General features: G+C 47.1%; 1 protein-coding gene across 1 annotated transcript in view; it reads right to left on the bottom strand.

The window, feature by feature from the left end:
• The window catches only part of SWAP70 (switching B cell complex subunit SWAP70), a 67,205-nt gene that overhangs the window by 5,739 nt on the left and 46,715 nt on the right, over positions 1 to 14,751 (bottom strand). Inside the window, exons 4-6 of the mRNA XM_083164706.1 lie at positions 6,247 to 6,474; positions 3,447 to 3,593; positions 897 to 1,005 (exon numbers count right to left, since the gene is read on the bottom strand). Of these exons, the coding sequence (XP_083020832.1) occupies positions 897 to 1,005; positions 3,447 to 3,593; positions 6,247 to 6,474 (484 nt within the window). The remainder of the gene's footprint in view (positions 1 to 896; positions 1,006 to 3,446; positions 3,594 to 6,246; positions 6,475 to 14,751) is intronic.

Raw genomic sequence — 14,751 nt, 5'->3', positions numbered from 1 at the left:
GTTGAGCTTATTATTGTGGTAATTTACTAATGCTTTGAAGGCTGTTGATTGGCTACATGGCTCTGGCATATTGTCCCTCTCTCACGGCAATGATCTAATAGTCTAATGGCGGTAGGGAGTGAGTAATGAATGTGTGTCAATAATCCCCATAGCGCATATGCCCCTTCTGTGACCCCATGCACCCATTGGGGCCCATATTAACATGGTGATGTCTGTGGGGGGTAGATGTATTCTTATGCTGATTGGTGGAGCTGGGTGTGTCGGGTTGATGCTAATCATACTCTGTATCACTCTGCCATGCAAAAAGGAGATTTAAGGCAATTCAGAAAATGCCACTTGTCAGGGCGGTTCCATGGCTACCAATGCATCGCAGGCCCTCATTTTTAACCAATAAAGGGCAGTTTTGTAGAAGCGGCTAAGTAATTAAGAGTTGCTAATTATTTGGTATATTTGACACAAGTAACTGCATTTGTAGGGGCACAAACAACCTTGCAATACAACAGTTAAATACACAAACACGACACATTGTAAAAACCTGGGTCCAAATGTAGTAGGATGTGAGAATCAGAAAGTTAGAGATTTGGGAAGAGTTTTCCCATTTTATTAAAGCGGCAATCATTTACATGGCAAAAGCAACCTGGGTTTTCAGTGTAAATGATTGCCGCTTTAACAAAATGGGAAAACTCTTCCAAAATCTTCCACTTTCTGATTCTCACACCCTATTACATTTGGACCTGATCTACCCAAATTATGAAAGGGGTGGTCCCAGTTAATTAGGGCAGCCCCCCCACAGTGTGCGCAGGCACCCGCATACATGCGAGGCGGACGACTGGGTGTATTTTTACACAACTACAGGGGCCCTTGGGATATTTCATGTACACCATCCGATTTGCTACCTTGAATCCACTCCTGTTTCTTCTTCTTATCTGATGCGCTAATCTCGTAGCTTTTCTCCACACACTTTACAAGGAACAGACACTTTTTACCATCCCTGTCCGGTAATGACTGGGGAAAAAAACATAAATCATCATTATAACCAGAAACTTATATCGCTCATAAAATTAATAAAATTCAAAAAAAAAAATGTAATAATTAAACAAAATTACCAAATTGCAATGAAATAATCATGTTTTTGAATTATATATATTTATATTACATATTATTTCATTTTACAGATCTTTCCTATAACTGGGGATTCTCTCCATTTTAGCATGTGGTACTGTAGGTCATGCTGGGATGTGTAGTTGAGGTTCCACAGCTGCTGGGGGGAGCTGCATATTGAATACCCCAGCCTTAGGCTGTACACTAGAACCCCACCATCTCTGATAAGGCCACTGACTCACTCCCCATAACAGTTCTGCTTCTCTGGTAAAGTGCAGCCAATTCGTCAAACAGATACGAGTACATTTAAATACATGTGATGTACAATAATCCCCTGAAACGCGTTCTTGCTTCTCATTGTAATTGTACACTGGGTCGTTCAGATGGGGATGAACACAGACCATTTAGTCAGGTGTCACCACCATTGTTTGTCCTCTCTTTTCCCTTTTTATGAGTGCATTTAATAGTGACTGTAAATTATTGATCAGATGGTGATTGGTTGATGAAGAGGAGCTGACTGACGCATTGGGTCACAGAACTCATTGTGATTAGGTAAAAACAATGAATCAGTAATATTTACACACAATAGATATTTCACATACCTCCCAACACTCACGATTTCAGCGGGACAGTCCCGATTACCGGGTCCTGTCCCGCTGTCCCACCCGCGGCCGGAGGTGTCCCGCTGCGGGGGGCAGTTGGGAGCCCCCCAATTTGCACAGCGTCTATTCCCGGCCAAAAACGGGGACACGGTTCATTTGCATAAACCGCGCCCATCATTTACATAAGCCACGCCCCTTTTTGGACACTCGCGCGGCGAAGCTACAAAATTGGGAGGTATGATTTCAGGCTCGGTCTGGGGAGGTACCAGATGACTCGCGTCTGAAACCCTATGCATTTAGTGGTAGCTGCTCATTAATTTTAAGAGAAATATATTATTTTTTCAGTCCATAATTAGAAAAACCTCCCAACACGGATGATAGAGCAAAATCCGTAAATAGAAAATATATAAAATTCTTCCAGCATGGATCCCTGTATCCCATAAGAAGAAGCAGAATAGCGGAGAACCAGCACTGATTCTCATGGGGCCCCCTAGGCAGTGGTGTAGCCACCGTGCGGCAAACCCCACGGTGGCGGGGAGGCGCTGAGTAATGTGGGTGCCAGGGTCTGCGGGAGCCATGCCGCGTTTTTGGCCGGGAGCCGGGACCTACTTTGTCTGCGTCCCGGTGCTCCTAGCCGCCTCCTAGCTCCTTATGACAAAATGTCCCTCAAAAAATGGCCGCCCCCTTACAGCAGACAGTATTTAGGATGCTAGAGGGGGCAGCAGCGGCCTCCTCTAGCATCCTTCAAAACGGTCTGCTGTAAGGGGGCGGCCATTTTTTGAGGGACATTTTGTCATAAGGACTCGGAGCCCAGAGGAGGCTAGGAGTGCAAAGTAGATCTGCGGTCCCAACTCCTGGCCACGAACGCGGACAGGTAAGACAGGGGGGGAGAGGGTGAGAGGGCCAACATTTTGCGGCGGGGGGTTGGGGGGGGGGGGCGCAAAATTCGGCACTACGTCACTGCCCCTAGGATAGTTGTGGTCGAACTGCCTTGGGGGCATCAGTTTGTAACACTTAATCTAGCACTTTTTTGCACTTGAATTGTCATTTTATAACACTTATTAACACCCAAATTACTATCTCTCACTTATGGAAAACTCTCCAATCACAGCTGCAGCTTAGTTCTTACTAATGTAACAATTCTCTCTCTAGTTTGATGCCTTGGTGCGGCTGACCGGTGCTGACCAGTGCTGACCAGTGCTGACCTGTGCTGGCCTGTGCTGACCTGTGCTGACCTGTGCTGGCCTGTGCTGACCTGTGCTGACCTGTGCTGGCTCTGGGAGAGACCACTGATCTGGACTTGATTAAATCTTAGTAATATTTGTAACCCACCAGATTAAGGACCTTATTCTGGTTGACTCCCAAGGCTGCAAATTTCGCTGCATTGCGAGTCCACCACACGCCGCCCGCGTGGCTGCCTGCCACCCCCCCCTTGCACGCCGCAAAACCTTGTCCGGCTGCAAATGGATGATTTACACACACACCCCGCGTCACTGGGCCACTACCATGGGACCTCCCAGGGTTTTCATGGGAACGCCAATGAAACGGTGGGCATTCCCCATGGGCTGTGCCGGCCCATGCCCAAAACTGCCCAGTGGTAACGTGGGAGATATCTTCTACAGTCAGTACAGAGATCATAGCAGAGATATCAGATGATATGCAAATATGACTAAAAAGTCTCAGCCTCTGACATCGTCTAGTACGGGCTGTCATGGGACACAATCAATATACCAACAGTTTTACCTCTACAAAGCAGCTGCCGTCCAGATTAATATCTCCCTTTTTGTCCTTCAGATCTTCGCTGACATAATACGTCATCACATTAGGTTTCAGGACGAACCACCGTTCCGTCCAGTTCTTCCGCTTGTGCCCTTTCTTCCACAGATACCCCTGTCAGGAGGAAGGAGCGGCAGTCAGTTCTGATTTCCCGGCCTGGGCAGGAAATACCGTTACCGCAAGCACCGTGTGTACACAGCAGAAGAGGGCAGAAACATGGCTGGAGGGACTGTGGGCTTTATATAGAGGATATGGTCATTAAGTGGACACTATTAAGGTTGACATGTATTAGGTTGACCACTGAAGGTCGACACCTAAAATAGATCTACATGGCTACGGTCGACACAAGCACTAGGTTGACAATGGGAAGGTGGAGAGTCAAAAGGTTTTTCATGGTTTTTTGAGCTGATACGTGCCGGCTGGCGGTATTTCATACCTTACCATCCACTACGACGTGGTGCCGAGCGCAGCTAGCCAATCGAGGGGACGTGGTACACTTAGACGGTATCCATGTCGACTATGATGACATTTGGGGCAAAGACTGAAAAAACTCATGTCGACATTTTGACTGTCGACCTTCCTATTATCGACCTTCAGACCATGTTGACCTATTTCAGGTTTCATCCTAAACCCTTCAGTGGTCAACATAATACATGTCAACCTTTATGCAGTCGACCCTACGACCCATACCCTCATATAGGAGGTTGAGGAGCTTGCACTCTGAGTGAATGGGAACCAATGAAAGAGTTAGACAATAACTTCAATATTTTTTTTTTTTTCATTTAAACCAGCATTCCGGTCATTATACGGGTTACCTAGAACTAAGGTAAACAGACAATCAATGAAATTAGTTTGAATTTGGTAAATCAACTTGTAGTTTGCCCCATTCACCATCAGAGGGCGCCAGAGTTATATGAGAAAAGAATACACAGATTTATGATATAGGGAATAATTCAGCGTGGATCGCTAATCAGAGCAGCTGCAGATGACTGCGAGTAGAAAGCTGCCGCCCAGACACGAAGAAAACACGCACCAATCAAAATTGCGAACGGATCTCTAACCACAATCCATGCGCAAATCCGTTCGCAATTCCTGGTACATCAACTCTGTGTAAGTTTGAGGCTTGACAGGTTTCCTCTGTTATACATTGGGGGTGATTCTGGTTGATCATATGATGTGAATTCGCATCCTTGTCTTGTGAATGGTGGTACGCCAGCCAGCCCACTAATCACAAGGCACGTATATTCGCACTGATGTCAGCTGCCCGCCCCCCACATTTGCATCATCGGCACATTAGCATGAGAACGCCTACCGTTCTCATGATAATGCCCATGAAACGCTGGGCATTTCCATATGATAATGGGCTGCCCAACGCCCCGCGCCCTCCGCTCGGAAGGATGGGTGCGTGCACCGGCGAACAGTTTGTTCGCCATGGCCGCATGCACCCAGCACATGCACAGGTGCAGAAATGCTCACGCACAAAGCGAATCCTGCGAACGTACGCGGTCCTGCGAATGGACCGTAATAATGTCCATTGTCCTGTTCTTTTGAAGTATTTTGGCATATTTGGGAACTGGCAGAGAATTGTGGATGAATCTATTTAGAATACAGATAATACAGATCATGCCTTAAGTAGTAGAATCAGTAATAGATAGATATTAAACAAGGTATACATTTTAGAATAACTCCCCACTGATAATTGATACTTTTTAGGAAACTGGGTAGAATCCAGGTTTTTATGGACAAAAGATCAAAGACCCAGGAGAATCTAGGAGGGGATTTCTTAAAGCCAATCTTAATCGATTTTAAATTGATGAAAATCAGTGTCGGGTTTTAGAGCATTAAACACTTATTTGCTGTCGTGATATTTTTAAAAAACTTTTTTTTTTTTAAGTCTATGGCGGAGATGCATCAAAAGACAATAGAGGTGAAATTTAATAGGATGAGAGATTCAGTAAGTGAGAGATTCGGTAAGAAATCTCCAGTTTTTTTAAAGCGGCAATCACTTAAGGCCCATATACACTGGGCGACTTTGAGCTGAAAGTCGCTCAAAACAGCAGGTTTGAGCGGCTCTCAGCTCAAAGCCGCCCAGTGTGTATGGCCTGGCGATGACCGCTGCTGCGCGCTCCCGCAACATCGCCGGGAAAGCCGTTCATCTGCTGGTTATACCTGCAGACGAGCGGCTTTCAGGACTGCTTTGCATAGCGCTCCGCTATACAACGCCGTCCTCCCCCCTCCGTTGGCGCCGGGCAGGGGGAAAGCCGCTCAGTGTGTATGCACTGAGCAGCTTTCCCTGCAGCGATGATTGTCATCATCGCTGTCCATACACGCTGGGCATAGCCGCCCAGTGTGTATGGACCTTTACACTGCAAAATCAAACTGGTTCTGCAGTATAAATGATTGCCGCTTTAAAAAACTGGAGCTTAAATTCTTACCAAATCTCTCACCCTATTAAATTTCACCCTAGATGATTATAGCAACAAATCACCTATTACATTGTACTTGATAAATTATTTTTACAGGCAACTTCTCTTTAGGTTTGAAACATCTCCCCCACAGACCCATACACATTACCGCTTTATCCTATGGCGAGGGGAAGAGGGGGGGTACAACGGAGGGCGTTGTTACCAGTTGGCGCATTCAGTTGCATCATTGTTTGAAACAGAGTGGGAACACCATGCTGGGCACCCACAACACACTGGGCCCCTACAACAATTTAGCCATGGGGCCCAGTGGTGTACAGGGAGATGCCGTTGTATACCGTTACCTGTTTAAGGATGTCCAAAACAAGTTCGTTAAACACTTCGTTGATCGCCATGGACACAGTGGTGAAGTCAGTGCCTTTACTGAACTGTCCGCTCCCAATCAGCTCGATCAGCTCCCAGACGGACAGTCCACTTGGCTTGTCATGAAGGCCGATTTTGTAGTCCTCGAATAAGGCCTGTTGCCAGCCACTGCCCATAGCTTCCGTCAGTTTCTTTAGCAGATATTCGATCTACAAGATAATAAAATCATTATCAATACTGTTCAGACGCTGGAACTAGCAGCTGATGCAGGGCCTTTGACGTGTAGCAGTCCCCGAAGCACAAGGCTTATATTCCGGCCAATGTTCAATCAACAAGTTCCACCACTAGCATAGGCAATGGTACTGCTATTACTGGTAGAGATGTAATGTTCTCCATTATTGGCAGCAGTGACACAACAATGGTATTTTTGTTCCCAACACAGGGGACACAATGCTTAGACTGGCCCATCTCTCGACACTCATCACTGTCACCTTTCCTTATTGGCTCACCACTTAACCGCTACCCTCTTTTCCTGATTGGTCCAAGCAGGTAGGACCATCAGTGGTTAGAACCAACAGTGATTTCATGCCATCATTTAAGGAACAATGGCACCATCGATGGCGAAGGATTTGATGGCTATCCCTACTTCATAAAGTATGAACAGACAATGCTGGAAGCCTGGACATGATTTGTAGCCCATACAGTGCTGAAGGAGAGGAGATGTAATCTGCATCAGAACAATTGTCTTTATTTTAATATGTTTATTAGTTTATTTTCATTTATTTTGTGTCAGTTTGTGACTATCTGCAGATGAAACACCTAATTCAACAGGTGTAATTTATAATGAGCTACAGAGGCACTATAAATAAGGAAACCTAGACCAGTCACGGTATCTTGAAAAAGTATCCGTTGCCATAGGCGAATCTAAGGGGTGGTCCAGGGGTGCACCGGACCACCCATTAGACTGCCCAGCATTATGTAGCTTTAAATTTATTATTTATTTATTAGCAGTTTCTTATATAGCGCACACATATTCCGCAGCGCTGTACAGAGACTATTATTACCAGTTATTATATAGCGCACACATATTCCGCAGGACTGTACAGAGAATAGTATTACCAGTTATATAGCACACACATATTCCGCAGGACTGTACAGAGAATATTATTACCAGTTATTATATAGCGCACACATATTCCCCAGCGCTGTACAGAGAATATTTGAACATTCACATCAGTCCCTGCCCCAGTGGAGCTTACAATCTATATTCCCTACCACATGTACACGCACACAGAGACATTGTAGGGTTAATTTTTTGTTGGAAGCCAATTAACCTACAGTATATTTTTGGATTGTGGGAGGAAATTGAGTACACTGAGGAATCCCACGTAAGTACAGGAAGAATATACAAACTCCACACAGTTAGAGCCATGGTGGGGATAGAACCCATGACCTCAGCGCTGTGAGGCAGTAATGCTAACCATTACACCATCCGTACTGCCCAGTATATATAACACATGGTGGGGATAGAACCCATGACCTTAGTGCTGTGAGGCAGTAATGCTAACCATTACACTGTCCGTACTGCCCCGTATATATAACACATGGTGGGAATAGAACCCATGACCTCAGCGCTGTGAGGCAGTAATGCTAACCATTACACCATCCGTACTGCCCTGTATATATAACACATGGTGGGGATAGAACCCATGACCTCAGCGCTGTGAGGCAGTAATGCTAACCATTACACCATCCGTACTGCCCCGTATATATAACACATGGTGGGGATAGAACCCATGACCTAAGCGCTGTGAGGTAGTAATGTAACCATTACACCGTCCGTACTGCCCCGTATATATAACACACGATGGGAATAGAACCCATGACCTCAGCGCTGTGAGGCAGTAATGCTAACCATTACACCAGCCGTACTGCCCCGTATATATAACACATGGTGGGGATAGAACCCATGACCTCAGTGCTGTGAGGCAGTAATACTAACCATTACACCATCCGTACTGCCCAGTATATATAACACATGGTGGGGATAGAACCCATGACCTCAGTAATGTGAGGCAGTAATGCTATAACCATTACACCATCCGTACTGCCCTGTATATATAACACATGGTGGGGATAGAACCCATGACCTCAGCGCTGTGAGGCAGTAATGCTAACCATTACACCGTCCGTACTGCCCCGTATATATAACACATGGTGGGAATAGAACCCATGACCTCAGTGCTGTGAGGCAGTAATGCTATAACCATTACTCCATCCGTACTGCCCCGTATATATAACACATGGTGGGGATAGAACCCATGACCTCAGCGCTGTGAGGCAGTAATGCTAACCATTACACCATCCGTACTGCCCTGTATATATAACACATGGTGGGGATAGAACCCATGACCTCAGTGCTGTGAGGCAGTAATGCTAACCATTACACCATCCGTACTGCCCCGTATATATAACACATGGTGGGGATAGAACCCATGACCTCAGCTCTGTGAGGCAGTAATGGAACCATTACACCATCTGTACTGCCCTGTATATATAACACATGGTGGGGATAGAACCCATGACCTCAGCGCTGTGAGGCAGTAATGCTAACCATTACACCGTCCGTACTGCCCCGTATATATAACACATGGTGGGAATAGAACCCATGACCTCAGAGCTGTGAGGCAGTAATGTAACCATTACACCATCCGTACTGCCCCGTATATATAACACATGGTGGGGATAGAACCCATGACCTCAGCGCTGTGAGGTAGTAATGTAACCATTACACCGTCCGTACTGCCCCGTATATATAACACACGATGGGAATAGAACCCATGACCTCAGCGCTGTGAGGCAGTAATGCTAACCATTACACCAGCCGTACTGCCCCGTATATATAACACATGGTGGGGATAGAACCCATGACCTCAGTGCTGTGAGGCAGTAATACTAACCATTACACCATCCGTACTGCCCAGTATATATAACACATGGAGGGGATAGAACCCATGACCTCAGCGCTGTGAGGCAGTAATGCTAACCATTACACCGTCCGTACTGCCCCGTATATATAACACATGGTGGGAATAGAACCCATGACCTCAGTGCTGTGAGGCAGTAATGCTATAACCATTACTCCATCCGTACTGCCCCGTATATATAACACATGGTGGGAATAGAACCCATGACCTCAGTGCTGTGAGGCAGTAATGCTAACCATTACACCATCTGTACTGCCCTGTATATATAACACATGGTGGGGATAGAACCCATGACCTCAGCGCTGTGAGGCAGTAATGCTAACCATTACACCATCCGTACTGCCCTGTATATATAACACATGGTGGGGATAGAACCCATTACCTCAGTGCTGTGAGGCAGTAATGCTAATCATTACACCATCCGTACTGCCCCGTATATATAACACATGGTGGGGATATAACCCATGACCTCAGCTCTGTGAGGCAGTAATGGAACCATTACACCATCTGTACTGCCCTGTATATATAACACATGGTGGGGATAGAACCCATGACCTCAGCGCTGTGAGGCAGTAATGCTAACCATTACACCATCCGTACTGACCCGTATATATAACACATGGTGGGGATAGAACCCATGACCTTAGTGCTGTGAGGCAGTAATGCTAACCATTACACTGTCCGTACTGCCCCGTATATATAACACATGGTGGGAATAGAACCCATGACCTCAGCGCTGTGAGGCAGTAATGCTAACCATTACACCATCCGTACTGACCCGTATATATAACACATGGTGGGGATAGAACCCATGACCTTAGTGCTGTGAGGCAGTAATGCTATAACCATTACACCATCCGTACTGCCCGTATATATAACACATGGTGGGAATAGAACCCATGACCTCAGTGCTGTGAGGCAGTAATGTAACCATTACACCATCTGTACTGCCCTGTATATATAACACATGGTGGGGATAGAACCCATGACCTCAGTGCTGTGAGGCAGTAATATAACCATTACACCGTTCGTACTGCCCCGTATATATAACACATGGTGGGGATAGAACCCATGACCTCAGCGCTGTGAGGCAGTAATGCTATAACCATTACACCATCCGTACTGCCCCGTATATGTAACACATGGTGGGAATAGAACCCATGACCTCAGTGCTGTGAGGCAGTAATGTAACCATTACACCATCTGTACTGCCCTGTATATATAACACATGGTGGGGATAGAACCCATGACCTCAGTGCTGTGAGGTAGTAATGCTATAACCATTACACCATCCGCTGCTTGTTTTATATACCAAAAACATGGCCACTGGAGGGCTGAGCGCATGCCCAACTGCACACAGCTCCTAACATGGTCCTTTGTGGAGCGTGAGCGCCCTGGGCGGCTCCCTCCATTTGTCGTCCTCCTACCTCCCTCCTCCACATGCTGCTGCGGCTAGTTCGTGTCTGTGTGCAGCAGCCAGCAGGGTCCTGGTCATGCGGCGGCGGCAGGGATCAACCCTCTTTTCACCTGCAGTACCGGAGGGATTCACACTGGCCCCATTTAAGTAGGGGAATCATCCTTTACCCTCAAAGTATCTCAGTCCAGAAGTTCTGCAAGTTGCAAGCACTACTATTACATTGGCCTAACCTAGGGAACACTGCCATCTTGTGGCCTAAGTGATTATTGCCGGGAAACCAATCCTTTCCGGATTCAACGTTACCGTGTTCACCTTGTAAAATCAGGAACACTTCACCAGGGTGCGCACCAAGAAGGGTATTCATCCAGCATTGTATTTATTGTGTTGATTCTGACGTTATATGACATGTTACTGTTTGCCTTTGGTATGTATAGTATGTCGGGTACCCGGTAGATATATGTATTAGGTGGCTAGGGCCATTCATTTATAATTGCATAGCCGAGTGGGGATACTGTTGCTTGTAAGGACCCAGTTGGCGGTTACCAAGATCAGTCTACCCACTTCCCAGTATACTGGAGATCTGGAGATTGTCGTGGAATTCGTTATATAGTTTATTGACCCTATTGGGGTACTAATCCGCTAGATGGATATCAATTGTTATTAGATAAGCAAGTTGTTTAAAGCACTTATTGTCATTTGGGTGCACATTAATTATTTGTGTCCTATTTACACTAAATAAAACATAAGCGGTTGTACCTGCTGAACGCCTTGCTTGAGTTCCTAGGGTGGTGTGTTCTCCGACGCGGTGAAGAATCGGTGTGGAACCAAGAGTATCCAGCGACTCAAGGTATTTATCTACCCCCACCGGCGGCGTATCACACCTTTTTTTTTAGCACCCCCATCCCCACCCCCCTTTCCTCTGTTGGAGGGTTTTTTCATGCTTCACTAAGATGTGGCTAGCCTTCCGAAGGCCGCGGGGACTACCATAAAAATCGTGAGTCTCCAGGAGAGTAGGCAGGCATAATGTGTATAGGGGGCGCATGTGGGTACATAGAGATCATGGGGGTTATGCTGATTTAATCGCTTCCCCGCTTGTTTGCACAGGGTCGCGATGTTTAGCCCATGCGCATTTATGTGCATGTGGCAGTGGGCACAACTGCTTGTTCACTGTCCCGTTAGCACCTAGCAGTGAGAGCGGGGGGGCGGTGGAAAGGGGTCGAGCTCATGGGGTGTGCCCATCATTTCAGGGGTGTTCCCATAAAAACTCTGGTCGTCCCCATGTAAATGCTCCTGTGATACAAGTGTGGGGGGGGGGGGGGCAGACAGGGCGCCCACAGACCTAAGACAACACAGCGGTGGGGAAGGGGTGGTAGTGCGGGCAGCGTTTAATCCACACGCAAAGAACAATTAGGTTCTATATGTGTGAATGTTGCTATTTAAAGTCAATATACATTTAAAAAAATCACGGTTGTGTAGTCTCGGAGGGGGAGAGGGGAACTGGCCACAATATACGCTTTAAGAGCAGATGTATTTTGGCTGGTGCGTGCCTGTGTGTGCGTGTGTGTGCGTGTCTCCACTTCTTTAGTGCCCTGGTAGCCCACTTAAAAACACACAGAGCGTGCCCTGTAATTGGGAAACAAACTGCCATCCCGTCAGAAGGCCACAGCTTGTCACCCAGAGAGGTGACAAAAGTATATGGGGGGGGGGGGGGAATGCATTTCCCAGCACATTTGTCATTGAGACATTTCCTCATACAACAGAACATCTGTGGCAGAAAGATCTTGTGGTAATTGTCCGATAAATCCAGATTTGCATCACACAACCTCTTCCTTTATTTACAGAATGCTGCCATTGTTCTAGACTGCAGAACTGATAATAATACACTTAATCATGAAACCTTCCGCTGGCACCACCGTGATTACTGTGCCACTAGTCATGACATTGCTAATAATTGCCCAAATTCCCCCACCTATGTACAGGAGATGGAATAGAACACTCATCCAAGATCATGGGGCCGATTCACACCTGATCACATGGGTGCAAATTATCATTAGACTGCGCATAGTACGGATGTGTGAGGCTGTCCTGCGATGAACTCCTGTGATTGATCCGTTTCATGGGAGTGCCAAGATAAACGCGTGCGTGCCAAAAAACATGTCGGGAGTGTCAGGAAAAACGCAGATGTGTCTACACACACTAAAGGAGGGTGTGTGCGACGTCAGCTCTTGGCCGGATATGCCTGTATTCATTGCCGGATATGCCTGTATTCATTGCCGGATATGCCTGTATTCATTGCCGGATATGCCTGTATTCATTGCCGGATATGCCTGTATTCATTGCTGGATATGCCTGTGTTCATTGCAGCCATCGACTAATATCCCTTTTACACCGCCGCAAAACCCCGGGTGTTCGGCGGGTCAGACCCGGGTCAGTGGCGGTGTAAATGAGACACAGGACTTCAACCCAGGTCCTGACCTGGGTAGAACATGGCTAGGACCTGGGTAGAGGGCGGTGTAAATGGGTACGCCGGGTCATCCGACACGGCTCCCATTTACTTCAATGGGGGACTTACAACCTGTGGACCGCAGCGTCCGCAGGTTGGACGGGGGGGGGGGCACAGACAGCCTGCGCTGCTGTCTGCTATACTCTGCAGCGGAGGAGGTGAATGGATGCTTGTGTGCAGCATCCATTCACCTCCCGGACAAGGGCTGGGGGGTGCACGGGGGCTGGGGCCAGCGCAGTGGTCCGGGTCCCAGCAGCGGCGATCGGCGCTTGGAGATGATGTCATCTCCAAGTGGCGGCTCAGGAACCGGAGGAAGGGGGGGCGGTGTAAAAGGGACCAAACGCCGGGTCGCTCCCGGCTTGAAGCTAGGTCCAAAAAACTGGGTGCGACCCGGCGTTTTGGTATAAAAGGGGTATAAGTCTCTGGCCACTCTGAGCCTGCAAAAATCATTTGATGTGATGGCAACATGCAAGAGGATGTGTTACGAAGACCCGTCCCTCGCATGTCGATTTCCCCTGCCTTTGCAAATATAAGTCAGTGGAGACTGCCTTATATTTGTGGACACCTGGGACAAAGACGGCCTGGCGATTTACAGTGTCACCAGGCCGTCAAGCCCCTTCTCTCCCTCCCCACTACGAACGGCCCGGCGACACTGTAAATCACCCTACCTTGGGTTCTGTGTGAGTGGATAGACATGTGTCACATTTGCGCGTTTTGTATTGTTTAACGCACAAAGATAGAGGGTGTGATGTACAGCGGTGCAAGTCCGCCGACCGTGGGGGATGCCGGCCGAAACCAGAGGGTTTTTTTTTAAAGGTGCAGTCTTTTACAAGGCAAAACAAAGGCAGAGTCGCCGGACTGGTAACGCAATACATGCGGCCCATAGGGTCCTATTTCTGACAATAACTTTGTGTGTATCCCACAAGAAAACATTTCTTGTGTGATATCCTCAAATTTCAGGTATCACTATGGGTCAGTGACAGTCTGGGGCTCCATAACAGTCCTGACATTGTAGTGGCCATGTGCAGGCATGATAAAGGGGCGTGGTTCCAGGTCATGGGGGTGTGGCCTCATAGCATGTCACCTTGTCAGTAGGCACTATCACTTTTATGTTGTTGCATTCCTTTGATAACTAGTTTTGTGGGTACAAGCAAATAGTAAGTATCCCCCAGATATATCCGCAGAGGACTGCAGCAGATATTTCTGATATTCCCCATTTTCAACCGCAAAAGCAACTTTTAAAGATGGCGTTAGCCATTGTAGACTATACTGTAGGCTTCAGATCGCTAGAAGTGCCAGGAGAGGGATCCCGGAATTTTCCAGTCACACATGTGCTTGATCAAGCAGGTACATGCCGGCGGTGGTGAAAAATGTATTTTTTTCCAGGAATTGTGGCAGTAAGTAATTATATTTATCAGGTCCAATTCCCGATAATTAATAAATGAGCCCCTAGCTGATTTTAGATGGAATGTGATCATCATCATGAATTTGTTAGACGGAGAAAGATCTGCCCACGATGACGCAATGCTGTAAGACACCGCTCAGGTGATGGGATATAAGCCAGGTTGTGAAATCTGTA

This window comes from Crinia signifera, chromosome 11 (assembly GCF_055691185.1).
Source record: "Crinia signifera chromosome 11, ASM5569118v1, whole genome shotgun sequence".
Classification (NCBI taxonomy): Eukaryota; Metazoa; Chordata; class Amphibia; order Anura; family Myobatrachidae; genus Crinia; species Crinia signifera.
The sequence above is the reverse complement of the archived record's forward strand: the minus strand, read 5'-3'. Positions and strand labels throughout refer to the sequence as shown.